Here is a 27,628-nt window from a genome sequence, read left to right as displayed (position 1 = left end):
GAGGCTGGACTTGCCTGGGTGTAAATAATTTTATGGTCTATGACCTACACATTAATAAAACTGTTTTTTAAAAAGAAAGGAAAGAACAAAACCGGTTCCACAACCTGTTAGCTCTGGGATTTGGGGCAAGTTCTTACACTCTCTGTGCCTCACTTGTCACATCTGTGAAGTGGGGGCATAATTAGTTGCTCACTGACTAGGGTGGCATTAGAATTAAACAGGTTAGTGCATGTGAGATCTTGAGAACAGCGTTGGCACGCGGTTCATGTGTCTGCTGCTGTGGTTATTCTCTAGGGTTCTGCGGCTGTCGGGGGATGGGAGTCTGGGCTGCTGGATTCTGAAGCCCATGTCGTTGCCTTTGAATTCTGTGTCCTTCTTGGCCCTGAAACAGAGTCTTGTCAGCCAACAAGGGCTAAGTCAATATTTGTAGAGTGAATGAATGCATTTGGAATTTTGAGGGGTGGTGCTTCTCTAGGTAAAATGAATTTGCTAGAAGGTGGGAGCCTACCTTGGGATTCATGAAGGAAATAGAACACCAGGTCAGAGTTCTGGAAAATCCTCTTGCCTACGTCATCCTAGACTGAAAAAGCAAACAGCTTCTCAAATCAGTTGTTTTAAATGAACTCTCACCCATATGGAAAATACAGCTTCATGTTGGTCTGGCTCTAGAGGCTGCCAGGCAGCCAGGGCACGAGGGGCTGGGGCAGTGGTGGGAATTCCCAGTGCCCCTTCTGCAGTCTAGAAAGTTAGTCTGGCGGGCACCAGAGGTGGCACGGCGGGTCCGGGCAGTTAGGGATCTGTGCCTGGGTTCCAGGGGAAGTAGGGCCTGACTTCTCATTGTAGTGACTCTAGAAGAGGGTGAGTGTGGGTCGGTAATTTGAGGATATGATTCTTTTTTAGGGTGTAGCTATCACCTGTATTATTGGTTTTCACACACATGACCCACCCCACCCAGAATCTGTACTACCAGTTTTCTCACCTGTTTAAATGCTGTAGTGATAAGCTTAGGGAAGTGAGTTGGATACAGAATGTCAAGGTCATTGGCAATGAGGCAGGGCTGGGAAAAGACAAATGCGCTCTCCTGGCCAAGGATCCATCCAGATGGGTCACGTTCATGCTACAGTCCACCATGTTCTTCGGTCTTCGTAAGAAGTCCGTCTGTCCGTCCTTCCCGCACAGGGGGTCCTGGCCCACATCTAGCAGAGCGCTGGCGTCGCAGGCGTCATTTGTGTACTGATTGCTCTGTCAGAGGGCAGAGGTGCAGGAGCAGAGATGACTGAGTTGGGGGTGTGCTGTTGATGCCCAGACTAAAAGGTTGCACGGCTGTTGGTCTCAGAGCAGCAGGAGAGGCTCAGTGCACGTTGGGTGCAAATGAGCTCAGCCTGGCTGAGACCGGAGAAAAGTCCAGTCGAAACTGGACAGGGGAGACAGGTGCCAGAGAGTGCACGGTCCGTAGGCCGAGGGAGGGGTTTTTCCAAGTGGAAAAGGCTTGAAGGCAGGGATGTGGGTCTGCAAGGATCCCGCTGGCTTCTCGGTGGCGCATAGATTGAAGGACTGGGGTGAGGGCATTAGACCTGGGAAGGGGGTGAGAACAGATGGTCTGGCTGGGCCGTTGCCCTCGGAGGGCTCAGCCTCATGTCTTGACAAGTCAGTTTGCTGCTTCCTCTCCCAGTTCTGCACCTCCCTGATGGGTATTGGGGACTTTACAAGTCTTTCTGCAGTCAGTCTTTTCTTCAGATCCGGATGCTATATGCTCATGGATATGTCTTACTGCTGCTTAAGTCCATTTCACTTTCCAACTTATAGCTCATGGAAATCCCAATTAAAAATACATTTGCCTTAGATAGCTCTTGTTAGGTATGCGGGACTTCCCTCTTTCTCTGTCATCACATTGAAAATATCTGGTCATGGTTGGGAGGAGGAGAGGGCAGTTTTGGGGTGAAAGCACATACTTTGTGCTGCTTGATGTATAATTAATTGTCTGGTTCTGTCTAACTCTAAACGGCTAGTAACTCAGATAATGAGCTGACATGTGCAGTTAACAGTTCAAGAATTTATAAAACATGGCTGTTGAAATTGCTGTGACTTTCGTGTTATAGTAAACAGGTATATTTTTCTTCCTTCCTTTGGTAAAAAGTGTCAGAGGGCAATGTATATACCAGTGCTGATTCAGTCACCTCATACATGGAGCATGTAGAATTTACGTTCTTTGAGCAATTCTAATTTTTCACATTCTTTTATTACTTCCAAGGTAGAGAAAAGATAGTTCCTTTATCTCCCCAGGTGAATGTTGAATTAAGGTAGGTTAAGGTAGGACCGGTGCGATGCTGTGTAATTCATACATACCTTTTCTGGTTATCACTGGGGAAGTTCATATGTTCTGTAAAATGAGAAAAAGTAAACAGAAAGAAGACGTTGCATTCATGTCTTTGTACACACATCACCAGTCGTAGCTCACGAAATTACGTCTCTAGAGTCTAGAATTTCGTGGTCCGGCCAGAGGGCAATTAAAACATGGCTGTTCTGAAGTGAGATGTTCAGTGAATCTAAAATGCCCAGGAGACTGAGAATTAATTAGTATGGAAAAACAAAGGTGAAATTCTCGTTCAGACATTTCTTACATTGATTACCTGTGGAAGCGAGAATATTTTGCAATCTATTGGGTGAAATAACAGTACTCAAATTAATCTTACCTGCTTCTTTTTACTTTTTTTTTTTTAATGGCAGTGATAGCTAGAAAATTTAAAATCCCACGTGTGACTTGCATCAGTTGTGTTGGAAGCACTGGTCCAAAGATGCACTTACTTCCCCAGGAGGCCTCAGAGGGAGCTGGGAACCCCTGGACAGGGAGCACCTGGCGTTTTCCGCCTGGAGTCGTGAGCTGCTCGCGGTTGTTCTTGCTGCTGTTCCCCCAAGAGGAACACACTGCTTCCTTCATGACTTCGCCCACCTGCTCCAGGCCTCCGCTGCCTGCCAGCCGTGCTTCTTAGGAGAATTTTGTTTGTCTGCCAGTCTGTGATTGATGACAGCGAGAGGGCACTCATCCTTGTAGGTCATCTCTTTCTTCGAATAAAAGGAGTTCAAGGAGTTCTTGAGATTAGGAGGGTCTGCAGAGTTTTAGTGACACTCTTCAAGGGCTTAATAGCAATTGGTGGGTTGCCCACCATCGCTCTGAAGTGTGTGTTACCACCCAGGCAGTTTTTGTCCTTGCTGGTTTTCTAAGATCCATTTGCATTTTAAACCTTTCTGGGGGACTTCTGCGCTTTTCTGATAAGTGAGGGGTTTAGACCCATTTGGCTCTGCCCTTTCAAATGATGCTACACCTCGTTGCCCAGGCAGGATGTCGCCAGGGAGAGCCGTCACCATAGCCTGTAAATTGAGGCATTGGAGAGGAAAGGTTTCTCTGGATTTCCAGTGTCTGTTGACAAACCTCTGTGGCCTTTGTTGGGAGAACAAAGGAGTTTAGCTTGTAGGACATAAGAGGCCCTTCCAGTTTGCCTGGTGTTAGCAGGAGCAAGCGGCCCAGAGACATTCTGCGGAAGTCGGTGAGGAAGATTTATTGCCATTTGGAAGACTGAGTCATGGGCTTAAATGTGGATGTACGCAGGTATATCTAGCGATGTTGGTTTCACACACCTGTAGGGGCACTTTGCGTATGTCTTGGAGTAGGATATGATGCTATTTTATTGGAATCTCTCTGGTGATATTCAAGAGTCCCTAAATAATGCTAAGAAAGGACATTTTCTAACAAAGGATACCTTTTTAGGTGATGTTTGGCAACCTAGCTTTGTGAGAGGTACAGTTTTGTGGGAACTTCGAAAATAATTTTTAAATGACGTGTTTTAAAATGACTTTGAGTAAGTTCAAGACAAACACGTAGAGGGCAGTGATCATTAATTATTAGAGTAAATAATAACTGCAGGGGTGTATGCCAGCATTGTGTAGTAAATTACTCAGGAATGATGCGTTCCATTGACAGAATATATATGTTGGTAACTAATTTACTGACTTTGCTCCCTCCTTCTCTTCCTTCCTGGTCATGCTTGGACCTTAATGCCTTCCCCAGTAAAGCAACGGTTCAGATTCATGGTTTTAAAGTCAGTTCCCTTTGTTTAAACTGGTGTTTGCTTTGTACAGGGTTCCACGAAGGGCTCCAAGAGTTTCCTAGGAGTCAGACCAGGGCTGAGAGGCACTGAATTGGTCAGTGTCACCGATGGGGGTGGAGGTGGAGCCCTAGTTCTCCTCCCCAGCTGGGCCCAGATCTGTACCCCAAGTGCGCACATCCCGGGTGGTCCCTGGGCTCTGCCAAGGGTAAAGAGCGGCGGCGCTTTCGGTTCTGCTGTGAAGTCGGATGACAGCCTCCCTTCCAGTCGTTTCTATCCCGGGATAGTTTCCTGGACCTGTGCTCGGCCTGGCATCTGAGTTATGGCTTCTCTCTGTCTGTACTTCCTTTCCTTCCATGAGCCTGTGCAGGAGAGGAGGGCCCCAGTGTTTAGAGAGAAGCGGGTAGGCCAGGAGAATGGCTTAAGAGCAGGGGGCGCTCTTGCCAGGTCCTGCTTCATCCTCTATCCCACCCCATCCTGTAGGAGGAGTCCTTCTGTGGGAAGCATTCATCATTGTGGATTTTTACTGCAGGCATGCCGTTCCATCCAGGCAGGAGTCTGGCTTTTTACTGGGGTGGGGCTTTAATTGTGGCTGGAGTGGTTTAGGAAGCATGCAGTGGGTTGGGGGAGGACTGGACTCCACTCCTAGGAAACTTCCTTTGGTCTCTTGCTGGGAAAGCAGCTCCTTTGCTGGGTTGACCCTCTTGTTCTCACCGCTGACCCTTAGGTAGTGAGAGGCCTTCTGGGAACCAGAAAGGGGAGCAAAGGGCCTTCGTGTGGACCAAGGCCACTTTGGTCTAGACAGGGCTTCGCATCGAGGAGCAGGCGAGAAGCTGACAAGGAGCCAGGAGGCCCGGGAGGAACTTTCTTTCAGCTTCAGGACTCAGCTTCGTGTTACCTGCCCCTATGGGGCCCGGCCAGATTTGTTTGGCAGGGCCCAGACGTCAGCCCAGCAGGCTCAGCTTGTTCTCCTCATACACCCCAGCGGGGTCTTAACTGCAGGCCTGGCCCCTGCTTCTGCCCACCCATTGAGGCTACTCAAGGAGGTCTTGAGGAGTTCCAAGTTTTGAGTGACCGAGGGTCTTTTGAACTCGGATGGAATTAAAAGTTGATACTTCAAAATGCCTTGGCTGCTACTGTTTTGTTTCTTGTTTTTGTGAAAACCTAGTTAGAAAAAAGCATTGTAAAGCCATGTAATTTGACCCACGTTTTATTGGTAAGTGGGGAGACAATTTTAGTCCTTAGTGGTTTCTAGCACTTGGTGGGTTAGAGGCTGAGCCTTTTTTTTTTTTTTCCCTGGGACTGGACAAAGGTGAATGCCTTCATTGTTCAGTTGTTTGGAGCTGTTAATAGTTTATGGATGGTGATTAACTTGAGCCGGTAAGCCAATTTACAGTGTATCTTAGCCTCCACTGGTCCCTGGTTAATTTGCAGAAAATTGGACCTTTCAACTTGAGGTTTCCAGCTGCCCCCTTGGGGTCTGTCCTGTTCGTCCTTCAGAACCTGACCTTGTGAGGCCTGTTTGCTCCCTCAGCAGCCCCCGTGCAGGTATTCTGTGTGTATGCCCACAGTAGTCCTTGGGGACTCAGGTTTAGATGATCTATTTAAACTTCGTTCCGGTTGGACTGCGGGCTTCTGGTTTGTCTGTTATTAATCTTTGGACTGTGTCTGGCGTAGCATCTTTGTTGCTCAATCCGTCAGTGGCTACTTTTGCTCCCCATGGGAATTTCTGCTTATCTATTCACCTTTGTCTCATAGTTAGCGCATTTAATCCCCACAGTGAGCTGGAGGTAGGTAGTGTTTATTTCTCCTCCTCCATAGGTGAAGAAACTGAGGCCCACGCTGGTTAATTTGTCCCAGGCCACATGGTTCAGAGGCAGGAAAGCTAGGGTTCCCGTTCAGGCACTTTGACCCTGGATTGAGCCATCGTTAAAAAACCACTAGACTCCAGTCTGACCCTGAGAAAAACCCCAGACAATCCCCGACAGAGGGACATTCTATAGAATACCCGACCGTACTCCTCAAAACTGCCCCGGCCTTCAAACAAGGAAAGTTCTGACAGACTGTCACAGACTACAGAAGCCCCAAGGAGGCCTGGCAGTGAGCTACCGTGGCCTGGGTGGGAACCTGGGACAGAACAAGGAGATGAGGGGGAAACTGGTGACATCCAAATGAAGTGTGGAGTTCGTAGTAATGTACCCATGTGCCTTGGATGTGACATCTGTGCCTTTAGCGACATACGATGTTAACATTGGGGGAAGCTATGTGAGGGACGCACGGGGACGCTGTATTAGCTTTGCAACTTCTCTGTGAAATCTGAAACGATTATTAAAAATGTTCTTAAAACAACAATGGCAACAGCACCACAAACCTCCCCCGCTACACTCCGTGGCCTCTCTGGCTTGTCACACTCCAGGTGCCCGAGTGTCATCACTGTTGCCTGCCTGGTACTCACCCTCCGCTGTGAGGCCCGTGTCCTTGGAGCAGAGTCTCCTCTGACTACAGCCTGAGTTAGCGATGGACACATAACTAGGCACTGCTGTTGGACACACTGCCTTTTTAAAAGAAGTGCCCTCAGTTCCAAGGTCTCCGTGGAAACCAACAGGAGGTGAGAAATGAAAATTCATTTTGGTGCAGGAGAGATTATTTTTAAGTAAAAATCTTGATAGAGCTACCAAGTTGGATAAACACAGGCACTTGTGTCATTTACCATGTTTCCGTCCTCTGCTTTCAGCCCCTCCCCCATCACCATCCCGATGGGTGCGGTTTGTAAGTTATTTTTAAATACTTTGTAACTGGATGGTGGAGAGTACTTTGTAACTTTGTAACTCCGAAGGTGGGGTTGAGGTGGTTTGGAGAATGGCTGGGTTCAGGTGGTTCACTGAGGCCTGTGTGTCGGTAGTTTCTCTAGCAAGGCTTGCACAGGAAAGTTCAATTAAAGCAGTATGATGGCTGAAAGCCATCCTGGGTGTGACCCCGGGAGGTGCTGGCAGCAAGCCCCCAAATATAGATCCTGCCACATTATTTCAGAGCCCTGTGGCTTTGAAGCACCTTGGTAAGCCATATCACGTGCCCTCCTAGTGCTTGGACAACTGGCAAGCTAGATGACTCCTCGGTTTGCACAGAGGGGTCTCAGGTAGTACTTGTCCTGAACTACAGGATTTGCATCCACACCTTGTTGGGGAGCGTCCCGTGCGGTTTCTATGACCTCATCCTGAAGTCGGCAGTGGCCCGGCCTCTCTGTGAGCAGCACGGTTCTTGCAGATGCCACCCTGAGTTGACTGGGCATTGAGCCGATTGCTGAGGTAGGATTTGGGATTGAGAGTGAAGTAATTAATACTTAGCCCTCATCTCGTAGGTCGGGCCCTGCTCTAGGTGCTGGAGTTTCAATGGCAAGTCGGACTAACCACTTCTGCCTTCTCTAGTACAAGTGATGTAAGTCCCAGTGTAACATCCCTCAGCGTCAAAGCGCTGACGTAACTGTTGTGATGGTGTCCTAAGGAAAGTGCCCAAACACTACGTGGTTGTGGTCGTTTGCACTCCTGATGAGTGAATTGCTTTCTGGATTTCTTCTGAAAATCACGATATTCGGGTGACAAAAATAATAGCTGCTATTCCTTTGCTTGTATATCATAGAAGCTCAGCAGAAACAAGTGTGAACTGGAAAGGGACTTTCTTGGCATAGTTAATATGGGAGGTCAGGGATGAAGAGGGCCTTTGGGGTGACTGGATCCAGGGTGAATGAAGTCGCATATATGTCTGCTCGTTTTTCTGCGTCGTCGTTTATCTCTCCCTGTGATAGAGTTCACACGTAAAATTCACCCTCTTACAGTATACAATTAAGTGGTTTTTTCGTATATTCCCTAAATACTAGTATTCGTGTATCAGTATACCGATAATACTAATGTCTACGACTGGTTGTGCAGCCGTCACCACCATCTAATTCTAGGCCATGGTCATCACCCCGTCCCTGTTTCCTGTCACTCCCCAGTGACTGCCTACACCTCGCCCTGGGCAACCAGCAGTCTGCTTTCTGTCTATGGATTTAGCTTCTTGCTGTTTCCTATCAATGAAATCATACAACGTGTGGTCCTTTGGGACTGACTTCTTCCACTGAGCATAATGTCTTCAAGGCTCATCCGTGTCGTAACAGGGACCAGTTCTCCATGCTTTTTATCACTGAGTAATATTCCATTGTATGAACGTGCCACCTGTAAAAAATCTGTTCTTCAGTTGATGGACACGCGCGTTCTTTTCCCTTTGAGGCTGTTGTGAGTCACGCTGCTCTGAGCATTTGTGTGCAGGTTTTGGTGTGTGGACACATGTTCTCATTTCTCTTGGGCATATACCTAGGAGTGGAATTCCTGGGTCAGATGCTAACTCTATGTTTAACTTTCTGGGGAGCCGCCAGACTTTTCCACAGCAGCTGCACCATTTTCCATTCTCACCAGCAGGGTATGAGGGGTCTAATTTCACCACATTCTCACCAACACGTTGTCTGTCTTTCTGATTGGACTGGATTATCTTTTAAGCACCTTTCAATTCGGGAAGTGTGATTTTTATGAAAAACATTAACTGTTCTTGAAATTTAATAGAGCTCTGCAAAGGAAATAATTAGTATGTCTGCGACAGCTATGAGATGTTGCTGTCTTGTTTCCCACTGTGTTCGGGGGTCATCCATTTTAATGAAGTCAGTGACAAACTCCTGAGTAAATTTGTGTATTTTTTTCTATAAACAGATGGTAGCCAGAACACAGCCAGGGTTTCATTAAGATCCTCTTATCAGTTTTTGTTTATTTGTGAAGTTTTTTTGGGGGGAATATTCTTGTCAAGAATAGGAAAGGACAGTAAACTCTAGGAAATGAGAAGTAAAGGCCGTCTGGTCTTACAGTCCATGCAGAGTGCAAGCATCTTGCGCTGGTTTTTATTGCCCCTTCTGTTCTCTATCTCATACTGTTTCCACTTAAAGGAAGGCTGGAATGCGGACCTAAAACCAGCTCTTTTGTTCTGCGTCTCTTAGAGAGGGTTTCCCACTAGTTTTTGAGACTCCTTAGACTCGGAACAGTTTTAGTCCTTTTGGAAAACCGGCATGTCTTTTCCTCCTTTACCTACTTCTCTTTCTTGTACTACTGCCCCTTATGTGGCACGATTATTCCCTTTGAAAGAAAGAGACATGATATGGGAGGTTTTAGAATAGGCATAGTTTACCCCTAATATATTGTAAGCTCTGAAGAGCAGGAGCAATTTCCTGTACTGTTGAATCCTTTACAGCGCCCAGTACATAATACGGGCCTCAAAAGATATTTGTGGGAAGGGTGCGATTGTGGAGGAGTGGCCCAATGGATGGATGGATTTATGGGTAAAGTGACTTATACGTGATTGAATGAGTTCTAAGGGTGTTAGCTGATTCTTTAGGTCCATTTTTCTGTTTCCCTTTAAACACATGTGTTGGCTCTGTGATGGTTGGTTAACGAATAGACGGAATAATTTGATTATTATTCCTTGTCACATTCCTACCGTGTTTGGGATTGTCTCAGTAACTTGATATCTCATTTCTTTCAATATTAAATTGTTTCTGGGATTGTTTCTAGTCACTAGAGTGTAACTGAAAAGCTGTTTCAAGGAATTGTAAGGAAAGTAGGGACAATTGGAAGATAAAATCAGGACTGAATCAGTTGGCAAGTTGGATCCCTGTCACCACGGGAATAAACTCGTTACAGAATCACAAGTTCATAATTCAGGCGTCTTGCCCTTTAGCAGAGTTTGTGTTGGTTTTGATTTGGATCCGGAGTGGGAGATGCCAGTGAGGCTTTGCAAGATACAGAGTTTATTATCAGTGATACCTTGTTCCATTTTTTCCTCTTTTCCCTCCCTTTCCAACTTCCTGCTCTTCATGTAGTGTTCATGGTGTGCTCTGTGTGGAAGTGCCCTTCCTAGTAGTTGGTGGTGGTGACAGAGTCTGACCTTATGGACAGGACAATGGGAAAGAATGTGGGTGCCATGCGATCCTTCTCACTGGGTGTGCTGGAGTCTGGAACTGCCCGAAGACGGGGCATGGATTGTCTGTGAACTTGACGGTAATGAATGCAGACGTGTCTCAGTTGGCAACATGTTGTGTTTATGAGTTAGTTGTTTGGGACACTGCACGTCTCCCTGTGGCAGTAGTGGTACTAATGATCCCTGGGTCCATAGACAAGCCCAAGAAATGCCCCTGATGCTGGTGAAAGGGGCACGTAGCTAAAAGGCACAGGTATGTTGTGGCTGCAAATTAGCTGAATACATTTCTTATTTAAAAAGCGATACTGTTAAAGACTTGTATAGGGCCAGCCTGGGGAGTTCCCCAACACTCTGCCATAATCTTCTGGGAGTTGGGGCAGGGATGACTGAGTTCTCAAGCAGCAGAATGTCAGCACTGCACTTTCCTTTGGAACTGAATGGTGGCATTGTCTCTGGTGGGCACACCACTTGTTCTGGGGATTGCCTGTATAGAAAACTAGCACCATCGCTGTTCCACAACCAGCCGTAAGATGGCACCCACTTGGCACCCTCACACCACGTATTTCCAACATTATGGGCTGTATGCTCACAGTTTCTCTCTTGAGCCTCCCATTATTACTTTTTCCTCCTCAACAGTTGGTGCCGGCCTCGGCACCCAGTTAAGTTGTGCGTCCTTTGAGACCGAAGCCTGAAACCGCCCATACTCCATTCGGAGCCCAACAGCTGTGGGCGGACTTGAAACATTCCTCTTTGGGATCTGATACAGTTGTTCAGAAATGATTGCCAAGCTCAGGTCTAAAACCCTGCCATCTGGAGGTAAGGAACGAGTCAGGAGACCACTCAGCGTAGTGGGTCCACACTCTTTGCCTGCTGTGCTGCAAGGGAATAAAGGGACCACCCACTGCTGTTGGGATGCACCCCCACCCAGGGGTGGCCGTCTCTGCAGGGACAATCTTAGCTTCCACCTTTCCCTTTCATTTCTCAATCTCCTGGGTCTGTCCCCAGTCTTGTCCACGTTGCTTGTGTCATGCTGCATTTCTCATACTCGTGTTGTACGTGTAGTTCTCTCTTCATTCTTCTCTGCACCGTTTCCGAGCTTTTTGACAAGTTTTGTATGTTTGCAAGCACCTGGGATTGAAATAGCTCCTGAGGTGAAATAGCACAGAGGACAGGTTCTGTCGGTGCTGTCCCAATCATCTGCATAAAAGCATTAAAAGTCAGTTCTGATTAACATTAAAGTGCATTTAAATATTACAGAGCCAGTGGACAGAAAGGAGGAAAAGGAGAGTCCTTCCATCAAACCGTCTGCCTTTGAGACCATTTTCCTTATGTTTGGCAAATATTTTGAATCATATTGCAAAGGTCACTCCTTCCCTTCTGTATGCACTCCCTTCTTAATGTCACCGGAAATTAGATGTGCCCCAAGTATACTGTTTCCGGGCTGATCCCGCTTGGGGAGGTTGTGGAAATTCCTAGAATTTACAACGGAGTCTGCTTTCAATTAATTAGGTCTCAGACAATGAATGGTTTTGAAAACTCCTTTAGAACTTTGTATTACTCTAGATCAGTGCTTGTCAACTGGGACAGTACCCTCACCCACCCTCCCCAAAAATAATTATCTTGACCAAAATGTCAGTAGTGCAGAGTTTGAGAAAACCGGCATTAGAACTTTGAATGCTATAAAAGCCATGTGTCTTTTGAAGTAGATTTCAGTAACAAGGATTAGGAAAAAATAACATCTGTTAAGTTGAAAAGGTATTCCTACTTCAACAGGAACAAAAAAGATAATAAAGCTGGAGAGATTTCACTTATATGTGGAATTAAAAAAAAATAGAAAAACCAATTTATAGAGAATGGATTTGTGATTGCCAGACATAGGAGGTTGGGGAGTGGAAAAAATTGATGAAGGACGTCAAAGGGTACAAACTTCCAGTTATAAAATAAGTCACAGGGATGTGATGCATATGCAGCATAACAATTATGGTTAACAATACTTTTTTCCATACTTGAAAGTTGCTAAGAGAGTAGATCTTAAAAGTTCTTGTCACAAGAAAAATTATAGCTATGTGAGGTGACAGATGTTAACCAAACTTACTGTGGTTGTCATTTTGCAATATATACAAACATTGCATCATTATGTTGGACACCTGAGACTAATGTTATATGTCAAGTATATGTCCAAAAAAAGTAGAAAAAGTGCTATTGAAGTCTTTGGTACTACAATTTATTATCCCCATCCAGTTTCTGGAATTCAGTGTCATTCAGAAGGAAGACACCCCCCCTCCGTTCCCCCACGCTCCAACATTCCACAGGAGACATCTTCTGAGCCAGGTTGCTTCTTAAGTCACTGCAGGCAAAAAGAGGACAACTTTCTTTGGGCTATTGAATTCACTGTGGATTTAAATAGCCATTTTAATTTATCTTACCCATCACAAAATAAATCGATCTCTTTGTCTTTAAAAAAAGAAAACGGGCGGTGGGATGGCTCAGTTGGTTGGAACGCGAGCTCTTGGTGGCAGGGTTGCTGGTTTGATTCCTGCATGGGATGGTGGGCTGCACCCTCCGCGGCTGGATTGGGGACAGCGAGCTGCGGCTGGGCTGCTGGTGGGGCGGCTGGATGGCATGGTTGGTTGGAGCGCTGGCTCTTGGCAGCAGTGTTGCCCGTTCTGTTCCCGTGTGGGGCAGTGGACTGCACCCCCTGCAACTAGGATTGAGGACAGCGACTGGACTTGGTGCTGGGCTGCGCCCTCCATCACTGATTGAAGGACACTGACTTGACTTGGACCTGATGGGCCCTGGGGGGGTGCACTGTTCCCCAATATTCCCCAATAAGGAAAAAAAAATTAAAAAAAGAAAGAAAATGCTCCAAAAAAAAAAAAAAAAGGATCACATTTCAGGAACAAATTATGACTTTGTCATGTAGTTTGTACTGTGGTACTTAACAGAAGCCAAGTGACCAGTTATGGGACACAAGTAGGTGTGGTGCCCGGTTCTCGGCTGAGATTGAGTTCTGTGTTTTGCTGAAGAATGTTCTCTCTTCCATGGATCTGTAATTAGAACACACCACACAGCATGGTATTTAAAGCCCATCCTCATTATCTCTTTTTAGGGTTGTTTCCCTACCTTATTTTTAAACTTAATTTTTTCGGTCAGCGTTCAGGGAAATCATTTTTAAAACCAGAAAAACAGTTTTGCAAAGGGCAACAGGAGGATGAAATCTAGAATGGTGATTTTATCTTCTCTACGTTAAGGTAGGTAATAGTGAACTTCTTTGTATAAAGGGCCAGAAGGTAAATATTTTAGGCTTTGCGTAGCTACTTCTCATAGCCGTGGGTAGGCGGAAGGGGCCAGGTAAAATTCCTTCCCCAGGGAGGCCCTGCAAGTCCCAGGCAGTTGGCCGGGGTTTTATGATGAACAATTGTGTACCATGACACAATGACGCAATCTGCCGCACCTCATCTTTCGATCAGCGTGCGCAGGTCTCATGTATGGTGTTTTAGCCCCCTGGGCAGTGTTAGTGGAGAGCAGGGACTTCATGAATTCAATACTCCACTTGGAGTTTTAACATCGTCCTTACCTTTCATTGTCGTCATGGTTTTTTTATTCCTTTTCCTTTTTTTTTTTTGGTATGTTTCTTGATGCTTCCAGAAAAATGACTGTGTTTTTCCCATTATGGAATGATTAAGAGTGTTCATGTACAGTTGAGATGTGTATAGGCTGGGAAATTAATTTGTTTTTAAATGATTTGGAATTACCGAGGTATAATTATATACAATAAAATATACCCGTTCTAGGTGCTCGGTTGAATGAATTTGATGACATTTATACTTTGTGCAGCCGTCAGCACACCTGCATGAGAACAGTTCCATCATCCCCCAAAGTTCCTTTTTCCACATTCACTGTGTCCCTCTCAATCTTAACACCAGGCAACTGTTCATCTATTTTTCCGTGTCTATGGATTTGCCTCTTCAAAAAAATTCATATCGATGGAATCCTATAATATGTGCTCATGTGTGGCCTCTTGCACTTGGCATAATGCTTTTGGGATTCATCCTTGTTGGGGATTCTATCAGTGACCTGTGAACAATACTGTGGGACCCCTGAAACTAATGTTATATGTCAATTATATGTCCAAAAAAAGTGGGAAACATGCTATTGAAATCTTTGGTCTACACCTGAAACTAATAAAAAAAAGTTAAAAAAAAATCTTTGGTCTATAATTTATTATCTCCATCCAGTTTCAGGAATTCATTGCCATTCAGAAGGAAGACCCCCCCCCACCCCTGCACCCACCTTTCCCCACTCCCCAACAGTCCACGGGAGACATCTCACTGAAGTGTTAGTTCCATTGTATGGATTTATCGCATTGTGTCTCTGTACCATTTGATGGACATTTGAGTGATTTCTAGTACTTGGCTATGATGAGTGATTCTGCTATGAATAGTTGTGTGCAAGGTTTTAATTTTTTTTTTCTTTTGAGGAGGTAGACATCTATCTAGCAGTTGAATTGTTGGGACATATGGCAAGATTATGTTTTGCTTTTTAAGAAACTGCCAAACTGGTTTCCCATCTTTGTTTTACATCCCCACCACTTTCTCCACATTGTCACCAACGCTTGGTGTAGCCAGTCTTTTTTGTTATCGCTGGGAAATCATTGGTCCGCAGTGGGACATGGAACCCCTGTGACCCTCACTTTTAAAGAAGGGGTGGTATTATGTGCCTCCCTCTCTGACAGGATTGCTCTGAAGATCACAGGGGATGGAGCTTTATGTGCAAGTGCTTTTTATTCTAGAACTGTTACTGGTGATTATGCGCAGAATCGTGGGGGTTTTTTTGTTGTTGGTTTTTTTTTAGGATTTAAATTGAACACATATCCGTCTCAGAGACTGAGATGAAAATTCGCCCAAGTTTTAGTAAAACGTGTATGTAATGGTCAAATGTGTTCTACCTGCTTATAAAGACATATTTTACCCAAATGGTGAGCTTTCTCCGTACTGCCTGCATCGTACATTAAATTATCAGCCGTATTTAACAATGATGAATATAATGGATTACATGTGGTGGGCAAATTTTTCTTTCCCAGTCAAACTTGGATGGTCTGGTAAATGTCTGCTTGTGACTTCATTTGCAAATGCCTGTGGGTGGCCTCTTTTCTGCACCTAGGTGTCTGTGTTCTATTCCAGTGGAATGGAAGTAGGGAGTTTGGGGGCTCAGAGAAACAACCAAGAAGCAATCTATATAAAATATCCATTTCAATGATTTTAGTTTACAATTCTGAGTCTATAAAAATCGCCAGGTTAAACTTTTTCAAAGAACTGAGGGAGTTTTGAATGCGTTTCCCTTCCTACCCCTGGAAGCCAGCGCTGTGGGCTGTAGACTTGCTATCTGGGCTGGAATTCGCAAATCTTGCCTTATCAGCAGCTCTTCACACCTGCTGAGAAAGACCTTTGGACTATGGAAGTTGAACTGTGTGTTTGATCAGGTAAGAGTATGTCAACAAAGAGCTTTACATATAGTACTTTCAAATGAAAAGGTAGACAAAAACCACCACAAAACTCAGGTGAAAAAGAAGCTGTCTGCTGTGAAGCCTCTGGGCGTCTGGAGATTTATATTAATCCTGGTGACAATGTATATTAATTCAGTAATGTCCATAATAAAATCTTAGTTTAGACAGTTTTAATAAGTGGGAAGCATGTCCATGAAATCCTTTTTGATAGAAATAATACAGGTGATAGTCAAAGCAAACAGAATGCTTTGAACTCAGGATTCTGATGGAGTTCATGGTGAGCTATTATCTTATGGTTTTACTTCATGAGTAAAAGTTCTCACCTTGTATGACTGAAAATTTCCGTGAGAGAGAGAGAGAGAGAGAGAGAGAGATTGAAAGCTTTCAAATGCTGCAGTGTCTGACCTATGGATGAAAAAAGTAGTTGAGACCCTTAGAATTCTTTTTTTCTGGAGCATTACTGATAATGCGGTTTGGTATGGAATATGTGAGAGAGCCCGTCTTCTAGGAGGCCCGAAGTAAATGTTCGTTTTGGAAGGCTGTTTGCTAGTAAAGAATCACGACTGACAGGCAGTCAGTTCTCACTGTTTCTGGGTGTTACCAGTATCTCAGCCCCAAGGGGGAATCAGAGGGACGTGACCCATTCCTGTGGAGATGGGAGCTCACCCCGTTGGGTTCTGTGTGTTCTTTAAATAAGCAGACTTCAGGATTTATAGAGAAACACATGCTGTTCATTTCTGATGCTCTTTTCCATCTTGATCAAAGGATTTTAACCTTTCTTTGAAGGGATGATGGAAAGAAGGGTGGGGTTAACAACGTAAAAGTTCCCATAATAAGGAGAAATGGGGTGCCCGTGGGCAGAGCCTGGCCCAGGGGTTCCACAGGGGATGTTAAGAGAGTTGCAGAACTTGCGAGGGTAAGTGTGTGAGCCAGTCGCAGGGAACAGAAGCTGGTGCCGTTTCAACCTTAGGCCTCAGCCCCCGGGGTCTCCTTGGAAATGTTCGGAGAATCACATACACATGTGGCTCCCGCCTCTGGGTCCCCGTCCTTCCAGAGACGCCGGGTCTCGTTAGCTCGCCCCAAATGCTTTTCTCCAAGTCGAGGTTGACTGACTGGGGATCCTGAGTAACAGTGGTGACAGCTAACGTTTTAGGTCACGGCCGGTGTATTTTAAACAGGATCATTATTAGCACGGAGGGGAATGACTTTAAAATCAGATTTGTATACCTTCTTAAATTTTCCCTCCTAAAAAGTGAGAAAGGGCTAATGGCTGTGTGTGATCAGTGGCCACTGAAGGGCCACTTGTTGTTATATTTGATTGCCAACTCACCTATTAATGCATTTGACTTGTTTATGCATTACTTTTAAGGAGACACATAGAGGTAGTATGATGTGTGGAAAAAGCACGGGACTAGGAGGCCTGGCTCGGTCACTAACCGTGTGACATCAGGCAAGAATTTATGCTCTGAGCTTCCGTTTCCTCCTGGAGATATAATTCCCATCTTACCCAGGGTTAGTGTGACATGCAGTATCAGTGACCTCTTAGCACGTGACTGTGACACTTCGTGGCATTCTATTACTGGAAGCCACTATTTTTACAATTGATAAACGGAGTTTAAAGTATAGGTTGGTGCAAAAGTAATTGCAGTTTAAACGGTTAAAAATAATTGCAAAAACCGCAGTTACTTTGGCACCAACCTAATAGTATGAGGTGATGAGTTTATTTCCACGTTACTTACCCCTGCCAATTCTCTGTTACGAGAGCCGTAGTAGCCCCTTAAACCAGAAGTTGAACATAACCGATACATTGTCAGTATTTCACCTATCATTTCAAATCGAAACAGAAATGAAACAGACCAATGAAATGAGGTTGAAAGTTCTAGAAAAAGAAGTTCAATCTAAGTGCTGTTTTAAGTGATAGTTTTGGTATAATACTTCCCACTGTGTCATTTTTGTTGGAGTTGATAAAATTGTTGAATAGAGTAGAAATAACTTAATGAAGTACGAATGCGTGGGTATACATCAGATGTCATAAAATTGTACATTAAAGGTAATTCTTTATAATTTGAACGACCAGTGCATACCCAGTAATTTCTTCAAACTTTCATGTCACTCATCCTTGGAAACAAATGGCTTTCATGTTGGGCAATTAAAGGAAGAGGAAATTCAGCATTGAAAAGCTGAATATTGTGGTTATCATTTCATTGGTCCAGTGGGGAAATAAAAAATGGAAATGAGATCAATGCCCCCAAAATACGCCCGGGTGAAAACAATGCAGTCTGGAAGTTGCTATCTTTTAGGCTACAGTCCCAGACTTCGAAGTGCATTTTAGGTGCCTGGTGGAAGATCCTACCACGATTTATTTATACCAGTGGATTGGGTTTTGATATTTACTAAAATGTTAGCCGCTCTCTTGGAGACTCCAGTTGACACATGGATTTGGTACAAGTAGAAAGGCCGTGGAGTGTTCTAATGTTCTCCAGTGGCCAAGTGCAAAGGGCCTGGACCCAGGAATATGGGAGCCCACAGGTCCCAAAGAGTTCTCAACTTGGGGTGAAGCAGTGTAGTGACCTGGTTAGACTTGTGGTTTCTGGAGCCCCACGGCGTGGGGTCAAGTTCTCTCTCAGTCTCGTGATGCGGGGCAAGTTACTTTACCTGTAGGCCTCTACTTCACCATCTGTAAAATGGGAATGATAATAGTGCCTGCCTCAGTGGGTGTTTGTGAGTGAAACGAGATAATCCACAGAAGTCAGTTGCCTTTTAGTAACACAGGCTGCTGCTGTCTTCTTAGTCCCTTCCTTGCTCTGTCTAGTGGGACTCTCCCTCCGTCACATTTTTATACAGTAAAGGCTATGGATGATGCTTTCTGAAGAGTCATTCTTTGCATGTTTGCAAAGAACAATCTTCTTTTCAAAAAAACAGTTTTTTTGGTTTTTAAAGGAATATAGTAGTCATAGTGATTTTGAGGGTGGTGGTTTGCCACAAAATGCAATCCGAACTCATTGTTAAATCCTGTTTATTTTGTTTACAGGGAACACGGGTCTGGCTGAGAGAAAATGGCCAGCATTTTCCAAGTACTGTAAATTCCTGTGCAGGGGGTGTCGTCGTGTTCCGGACAGACTATGGTCAGGTGAGCACAATTCCCTTCGGCTTTGTGACATCCGTGTTCCGCTTCCTTAGGCAGTCTTACACAAGGCCACGTGTGCTCGCGCCTCCTACCCCCCACACCGTCAACATTTTTTCTAAGTGGCAAAACAAACTCCCAAAAGGCATGTGCAGTGCACACCTTGAGTGTGTGAGAGACGCAATGCAATTCTCCCAAAGGGAGCACAGAAGGCATCCCAGCCAATATGGGACAGAAGAACACTCCACTTGTCTGGTTCCCTTCTTGGTGATTTTGTCCAGGAATCAGAAGTATAGGATGCAAGCAATCTGAGAAAATGGTTCAGATATGTCGATAGTTGCCAATTGGTTTCATTACCACTTTCCCCGAAAATTCTTCACCTTTCGTTAAGTGTTGGAAACACCTGCCTGCCAGAGAGAATGTAGTATGGCAGCGTCTTGGTTTCCTGTGAGAACAAGATCCACGAAACCCCCTCACCTGAGTTTCCTTATCCACTTTGTTAACTGGCTGAAGAAGTTCCTTCTACATGTGGGAATTCCGCTGCTCCTGGTTCCCCATTCTTTAGTGTAAAACAGATGAACAGCCGTGTCACTGAAAAACAAATATGTGAATCCAGAAACGGGCTCATTGATTGTACAGTTGACCCTGGATTTGAACTGCGTGGGTCCACTTATACGTGGATTTTTTCCAACAAATATTGTAAATGTATTTTCTCTTCCTTATGATTTTCTTAATGTTTTCTTTTTTCTAGCTCACGTTATTGTAAGAATATAGTACGTAATACTTACAACATATAACATGTGTTAATTGACTGTTTATGTTATCAGTAAAGCTTCCGTTCAACAGTAAGATGTTAGTAGTTAAATTTTGGGGGGGTTTAAAGTTATTTCAGATTTTCAACTGTGTGTGTGTGTGGGAGGGTGTTAGTGCCCTGACCCCTCGTTGTTCAATGGTCAACTGTATTTGCACAATTTGTGAAAGGAGCCTGGTTTTTCCATTTTAGTAAGGAAACAATTTTAATGTTACCACAATCCCTCTTTCAGAGGCACATATCAAAGTTTAAGGCACCAAGAAATAAAATGGTGTCGTATACCAGTATTTAAAACTCATAGTTTCTGAATCCCATTTGCAAGTTGTGTTGAGAACAAAAGCTGAAAGGTCAGTGTTGTGTAGTTTGAGGCAGACAGGACACTTGGTTATCAAAACCTCTTAGCCGGGATGGTCCCCATGGGGTGGTGGTACCTTTGCCATTTCTTGGCTTAATACTCAGTGATGTCATTGGGCTATTTTTCAACTCCTCAGTTTCTTTTTCATCTGTGTCTTGAATGGCTCTTCAGTATTTATCTGGTGGTGAACATACAGATGTGTTTTGTAGACATAGATTTGAGGGGGTTAGGGAGAGGGTGGCAAAGAGATCACATGTGTGACAGCCAGCCACAGTGTGGTCACTACATTGATGCCTAATCTGGCTTCTTTCTCATCAGGTTCTCAGGTTGTGCTGAATGATCTATAAATGAACGACTGACTAAATGATTTGGCTGAACTTTAGGATCAGGCACTGCTTAAATGTTTATGTTCCCATGTAGACTTGGTCAGCATTTTTCTGTCTTGCCTTGATTCTACCAGTCTTCCTTTCTCACTTTCCTCATGAATTCAGTCCCTTTCAGGCCCCGCACATACATCTCAAGATGATACAAAAAAAGGAAAACAATACTTGAACAGTGTACCTGACTTGACATAACTCTGTTGCTAAAAGTATTGTAAAATAGATTTGTAAAGGAATTCTTTTCTTTTTTTGTTGACTTATCTTTTAATCAGTAAGATACTTTTTTAAAAAGTGTGGTAAAAAGCACGTAACATTAAATTTACCATCTTAACCATTTTTAAATGTGCAGTTCAGTAGTGTTAAGTGTATTCACCTTGTTGTGCAAGAGAGCTCTAGAACTTTTTCATCTTGTGGTCCTGAAGTTCTACACCCGCCAAACACTAAGTCCTCATCTCTCCTCCCACCAGCCCTCGTAGCCCTTTTCTACTTTCTGTCTCTGTGATTTTGACTACTCTGGATAGTTCATATGAGTGGAATTATATAGTGATTGCCATTTTTTGTGACTGGCTTATTTCACTTAACATACCGGTTTCCCCGAAAATAAGACCTAGCCGGACAGTCAGCCCTCAGGCATCTTTTGGAGCAAAAATTAATATAAGACCTGGTCTTATTTTACTATAATGTAAGACTGGGTATAAAATAATATAATATAATATAACATAACATAATATAATATAATAAATATAATATAATATAATTAATATAATAGATATTATAAGACCGGGTCTCAAGTTTTGCTCCAAAAGATGCATTAGAGCTGATTGTCTGGCTAGGTCTTATTTTCAGGGAAACACTGTAATGTCCTTGGTTTTCTATTCCAATCTAACTACACTGTACTTGGCAGAGGCTTCTAACATGGCAATTCCAGCCGCCCTTTAGTGCCACTGCTTGTGCCATGAGGACAGCAGCCTGTGTCATGTGAAGCCATTGCCGGCCTCAGTGGTTGGGCAGCTCTCGGTTAGTCGGCGGGGCGGGGGGGAGTGGTCAGTTCGGTAGTTCTGTTCACTCTTGACAGTATTTATGGATTGTGGGTCTCAAAAGAAGTAAGCCAGGGTAACCTGTACTTGGATGTGAAAACAGCTCTCAACGTTGACTTTTCATCTTCATTCAGTCATCAAATACTTGGTCTTATGTTGTCTGCTCTGTCATTCCCAAGTATAACAAGTATAATTAGCTTAGTGATTCGTGCTGGAATTGCAGGGTTTAAAATAGGAGAAAAGTGAGGCAAGATCGAAAGACTTGGGCTCCCGCAAGAACTGGCAGTGGCCAAAAGACTCTAGCTTCTTTCTCTCCTGACCTACTTCTTCCACTCACGTCACAAGTTCCCTGTGGAGCTTAGGGGTGTAGCACTAAGGATTAGGAGAAGTTCATTAACTGGTCCTGGCGCCCAGAACAGGAACACCTGCTTTTTAACTGGGCCAGGATCAACTCTTGACGGAATCAGGGTCAAAGATGGAGAACATGGCCTTGACCTAGTCAAGCCTATCTGTGGTAACTTTTCAAGGCATTGTTTCATTTCAACCCAATCTGGTGCGTTATTAAAGAGTGTTAAGAAATTGGTGTTTCTGGGGGGAGGGGAGAATGGGGAGTCACTGCTTAATGGGTGCAGAGTTTCAGTTTGGGAAGATGAAAAACTTCTGAAGATGGATGGCCATGACGGTCGCACAACAGTGTGAACGTATTTAATGCCACTGAACTGTGTGCTTAAAGATGGTTAAAATGGTAAATTGTATGTTTGTATGTATAGTTTACCCCACAAAAAAAGATGTTAGTGTTTGAGGTCAGATGGTCACTGGTAAAATCTGTCAAATGGGTATTTTTCTGTATCTTTAAAAACAATTTTGGTGAAACTTTTATATAGCCCAAATATGACTTCCTAAGGAACATAAAGAGCTTGAAAACCTATTAGGTTGGTGCAAAAGTAATTATGGTTTTTGCAGTTATTTATAACCTTTTAAATTGCACTTACTTTTGCATCAACCTAATATTTAATTACCCTTTGGTTTAGAGCAGTGCCCTCAGACTTGACTGTACTTGGACCAACCACCTGGGAGTCTTATTCAGATGCCAATTCTGATTGGCAGGTCTGGGGTGGGGCCTGAGGGTCTGCATTTCTCACTAGTTCCCTGGTGATGTTGAGGCTGCTGGTTCTTGGACCCCCATTTGAGTAGGGAGGATTTAGAAGGCATTCCTGAAAGCCCCCTTAGGGTCATGGTTACCTCCGGTGAAGACAGGGGAGTACTCTCAAACCTCGTACCTGTACTACTGTTTGGAAGAAGCGGAGACAAAGGTAAGGAGGAGGAGGGCTTTAGGTAAAGCTGGAAAATATTTCTTTGGCCTTTTGAAATTTCTTTTTTGGTGCCCTCCCTTCAAACAACCATTTTCACCTTGAACATGGCCAGGGGTGGTGCTGACTGCAGTGGAATAATCCTCAAGTGGATTAAAAAGCAGTTGTTAGTTTAGTGTTAGAAATCAAGCTGAGCTCTGAGTAACGAAAATCCTAAAACGGAGCCTCGGGGACCCTGGAAGGTGACAGTATGGTTTTTTGGGGGGGACAGCACGAAAGGGCATGTTTTCTTCATTCAGTCTCTGAGAATTTTGCACGTTCTCTCAGCTGTTCATTTTTTTCTTCTAGGGAGATAGTTTTAAAGTTCATTTAAAATTGCATTCCATGTGAAAATTGAAATTATTGTAGGTTGGTTCTAGGAATACTGAGGACCAACATATTCCCCTCTGACTCATAATTTATGTTACAGTCATCGGGAAGTATTTGCAGATGGAAAAAGACGTGTGCAAGTGACAGGCTAGCATGCTTTACTGAGAAATATGCATAGTTGTGGCCTCTGGAGGACCCAGCACATAGGCAGGTCAGCACCCGTCCTGAAATTTTGAAATTACTTATCGTCTTATTAACAAGTTTTGGACAGAGTTTCAGAAGAGCCAGTTTTAAAAGGTACCATGTTCTTCAAGGTGCAGATATGGCTAAAAGATCAACTCTTATCCAATGCTGTCTTGCAGCTTACGCTTTCTGTCTTTTCTAGAACATTTACAAGGCACATGGACCATCACTGGAGCATTTTTTAGGTGCATTGTAGAATTAGTGATAAATTCTAAAGTTGATTTCTCACTTTGAGAATGAACTATTATCTTCTGAAAAAGAACCTAATTTGATTGCTCTGAAATAGCTTAGAGAGATATCAATTTACCTAATTGTATTTTAAAGTGTGGTTATTTAACTTACCCCAGTAAACTTAATCAAGACTATTGCTGCATGCAGTGATTTTGTTGGGTTTTCTGTGTGCATTGTCTCTACATGGGGTCTTCTGAACTATTTTATGATGGAGGATTTAATTACCCCAGTCTACAAATACATGCCCTCCTCCTTTTATTTGCAGCAAGTATAATTAGACTTTGTTTTAAAAGTTATTTTTCTCATTTTATTAATCCACAAAAAGGCTATTAGATTGCCTGGTACTTTGAAGTCACCCCCAAGAAAGACTTGCTCGGGCCACACGGGAAACACAATCCTAATTATTTAGAATCACATCTCCCATTTAAAGCGCCTCTAACCTTTTTTGGTTTGACCTTCTGCTTTTGACTTGCTGGAATTAATATATGACAGGCCTAATTTTGTGAAACTTGATAATGGTTTAGTGTAGTGATTTTCATTGCTTTTTTTGTCACTTTCTGCCCTGGCCAGCTGCTTTTCTTTTGCTTTTTTTCCCTCTCAGCTTTGCCTGAATTGGTTCCTTTTTGTGCGTCTTGAATGTCATGTGGACGTGGGTAGCCTTCTGACCTCTCCACACCCTCCCTCTCCATACACCATATGTGTCCACTCCTGTGTCCCAGAGAAGCTTCATGCCCCAAGCTGTTGACTGCTGGAAAATTGACAGAGGGACAGTCCAGCATGTCTCTCTTCCGTTTCCGAGCTCTGAAGAACACCGTGACCCACCAATTGTCAGGAATTGAACAATAGAACTCAAAAATTTCAACTTTGAGGGGAACATATCGGATCTGACTGCCGAAGGGAAGTGGGGGATCCTGGGTATTTTGGCCGAGTGAAAAATGTCATCTGAGAGGAAGCTGCCTGCACACGGTGGTCTGAAAGCCCAGGAATTCCCATGATTTTCAGCAGCCACGGGAGCTGCATTCCAAGCTTCACATGCAAAGCCAGCTGTTGGCCGAGGCAGCTGCCCGGGGAGAGGTCTCACCCGCCACCTCCGACAGGAGACGAAGGGGGTGAGTGAGCAGCAGTTGGCGCTGCCCCCAAGTGGGGTTGCCAGCAGGAGGGGACCAGCTGGGGTCCGCAGAGCAGCTCACAAGCCAGGAAAGGGTCCCTGGGCTGTGACTGTTGGGGGCAAGGGGAGACTCCTAAATTGATGACGACAGAGGAAAAGGAGTTTGGAGGATAATAGTAATGTTGCAGAAGTAGTGTCATTAGGGTACTTTGACTCTCAGAGCCAAACTCTGGGACAACAGGACAGATTCTTTCTAGTCAACTCTCCTGGACACTTTTTAAAAGTATATTTAATCTCCATTCTGAACCTTTTATGTCTCCGTTTTTGTGTGTGAAGAAAAACATTTTCATATTAATGTATGTTAATGCATGTATTTGGGGAAGTTTTCCCCATTTTTTCTGAAAAGGAAAGAAACTTAAGAATATTTGTGTTTTGGTCCCCTGTAGCCTCTCAAGTCTCAGATATCCCATATACTGCAATTGCTGCTTCCAACCAAATTAACCTGTGTGGTGTGGTTGAACTATATGAATTGCCCTCTGTATAGGAGGAGTTGGATTCCACCTGAGAGCACGTTAATAGCCCTCTATTCTAATTTTGAATTTTAGCTTTGCCATATGTTTATGATTTAAAGATAGAATTTTACAGTAAAATTTCAAAAAACAATTGGTTTGGGGTCTGGCCTGGTGGCTCAGGTGGTTGGAGCTCAGTGCTCCCAATGCCAAAAGCTGCTGATTCGATTCCCACATGAGCTAGTGCCAGCTGGCTCAATTGGTTGGAGCGTGGGCTCTCAACCACAAGGTTGCCGGTTCGACTCCTTGACTCCCGCAAGGGATGGTGGGCTCTGCCCCCTGCAACTAGGATTGAACACAGCACCTGGAGCTGAGCTGCCGCTGAGCTCCCGGATGGCCCAGTTGGTTGGAGCGCGTCCTCTCAACCACAGGGTTGCCGGTTCCACTCCTGCAAGGGATGGTGGGCTGCGCCCCCTGTAACTAACAACAGCAACTGGACCTGAAGCTGAACATGCGCCCTCCACAACTAAGATTGAAAGGAAAACAACTTTACTTGGAAAAGTCCCGGAAGTACACACTGTTCTCCAGTAAAGTCCTGTTCCTCTTCCCCAATAAAAAAAAAAAAAAAAAAAAGTCTTTAAAAAACAAAAGCAAAAAAACAGACAAACGAAAAACAATTTGTTTGTTTGTTTTTTACAGTCCAGGTGAGAGGCAAAGCATATCCTTAAAACAATATACAGCATTGGCTTTTGACGTACCACTGCCATCTTTCATTCTGTTGTCGTTGTGTGTTTGTTAACAGCTGTGACATTTGTATTTCTTTTGGGGGTTTCAGTTTTTCTGTGGGGTTCTGAAAGATATGCTATGAGTGGTCTCTGCTGCAAATGTCCAAATTGAATTGAAAGAAAAATGAGAGAATATACAGTTTATTTTTTGAACTAGAGCTTGGAGTGAGTGTGTGTGTGTGTGTGTGTGTGTGTGTGTGTATTGTGGTAAATATAAATTACACAAAATTGACCATTTGAACCATTTTTAAGTGTATAATTCGGTGGCATTAATTATATTTGTAATGTTTGCAACCATCACCATTATCCATTTTCAAAACTTTTTCATCACCCCAAAGAGAAACTCTATAATTATTAAGTACTAACTCCCAATACAGTTTATTTTTAAACTGCTTTCCTCTTAGATGCCTTCTCTGTGCTGCTTTTAGAAATAAAAGCCCATCATAAATTCTGGTCTGTATCCTTTCTTAAGGAATAGACAACACCAGGAAAGGATCGCTTTGGAGCTAGCTCCAGATTCCTAGAAAGGAGAATTAGATGGTAACTTGGGTCTGCTGACCAGTGCTGAGCATTTGGCACCGGCTGTGTGATGTTTGTGTGGGGGTAGAAAGTACTGTTTCTGTGGAAGGTGGCTGCACAGCCATCCAAAAATTAAGGGGAAAGAGAAGCATGCTGGTGACAAGTGGCATTTTTTAAAAATCAGATGCACTTGGCTCCTTTTGTTGAAACTTTAGCGTGGGTCCATCTGTTACTCTTGGAATTCACTTCAATCAAAACAATGCAGCTCTATTAACGGGACAGGGTTGAGCTGGGAAACTTTTAAATTCTCTGCTGTTTTCCCACACTTTTCTGTTTCATCCTGGAAATGGCCATCTCTGAGATGGATCTGAAACACCAACCCATGGAGTTTCTTAGAATCAGAAGTCTGTACTCCAGAGACTGGACACCACTGGGGCTCCCAGTCTTACTTTGAAGACCAAGTAAAATGCACTTTGTCCAGCTTACTTGGTTTTGAGTGGGGAAAAAATATACTTTTATGCTCTGAAAACCACATGATGACTCTCTAGACCTCTTCCAAGTATTTGGCTTGGCACCTTATGGCTCAAAAATTGAAAGTCATGTGTTTCCATTAATTTTCACTCTGGGATGATGGGAAAAAAAGTTTGTTTATTAGTGTACTTAGCTCCAGAAAAAAAAGCATGTGTGTATTTGCAAATCATAGCTCTGGGTGGAATACTCACGTACTGTAACCTGGTAAGAGATTGTCGCTCAAGCAGTCTGGGCACTTGTCTTTCCCCCTTTTGGGAGCCTGGTTCCTGCAGAGATGTATGTGGCTCTCTCCCCACCTTCATTCAGGAGAGAATGCCCCGGTGAAGACCTTTCCAGAGAGGCTTTCTCGACCTCTCCATCTGAAAGAGCCACCAGCTTGACATTGTATCAGGTGTGTTTATTTAATTTTTTTCTCTCTCTCCTCACCAAGCTCTCTGAGAATGGGGCTTGTCATTGCTGTGTCCTTAGCATCTACGGTAGGAGCGGAGCCTGGCAGGTGGAGGCATTCCTTCAACACTGAAGGGCTGGATGCCACTTCATTTGTAATCAGCACGAAGCCAGACTAGTCATTAGAAAGCTGTGTGCTCTGTTGAGACTGTTCTATAATGTTTTAATAGAGAATGACAGGTCTTACCGGACCACAGATGACAGTAGGAAAAGCCACGTGTCATAGAGTCGTGGTGGGAGTTTCACTGTATTATTTCAGTCCT

General features: G+C 44.0%; 1 protein-coding gene across 1 annotated transcript in view; it reads left to right on the top strand.

Annotated features, from left to right (window-relative positions):
• The window catches only part of MYO10 (myosin X), a 202,874-nt gene that overhangs the window by 25,585 nt on the left and 149,661 nt on the right, over positions 1-27,628 (top strand). The window contains exon 2 of the mRNA XM_033110207.1: positions 18,638-18,736. Within this exon, the coding sequence (XP_032966098.1) occupies positions 18,638-18,736 (99 nt within the window). The remainder of the gene's footprint in view (positions 1-18,637; positions 18,737-27,628) is intronic.

Source organism: Rhinolophus ferrumequinum, chromosome 7, assembly GCF_004115265.2.
Source record: "Rhinolophus ferrumequinum isolate MPI-CBG mRhiFer1 chromosome 7, mRhiFer1_v1.p, whole genome shotgun sequence".
In the NCBI taxonomy this organism is placed as follows: Eukaryota; Metazoa; Chordata; class Mammalia; order Chiroptera; family Rhinolophidae; genus Rhinolophus; species Rhinolophus ferrumequinum.
This window is presented reverse-complemented; position numbering and strand designations above follow the sequence as displayed.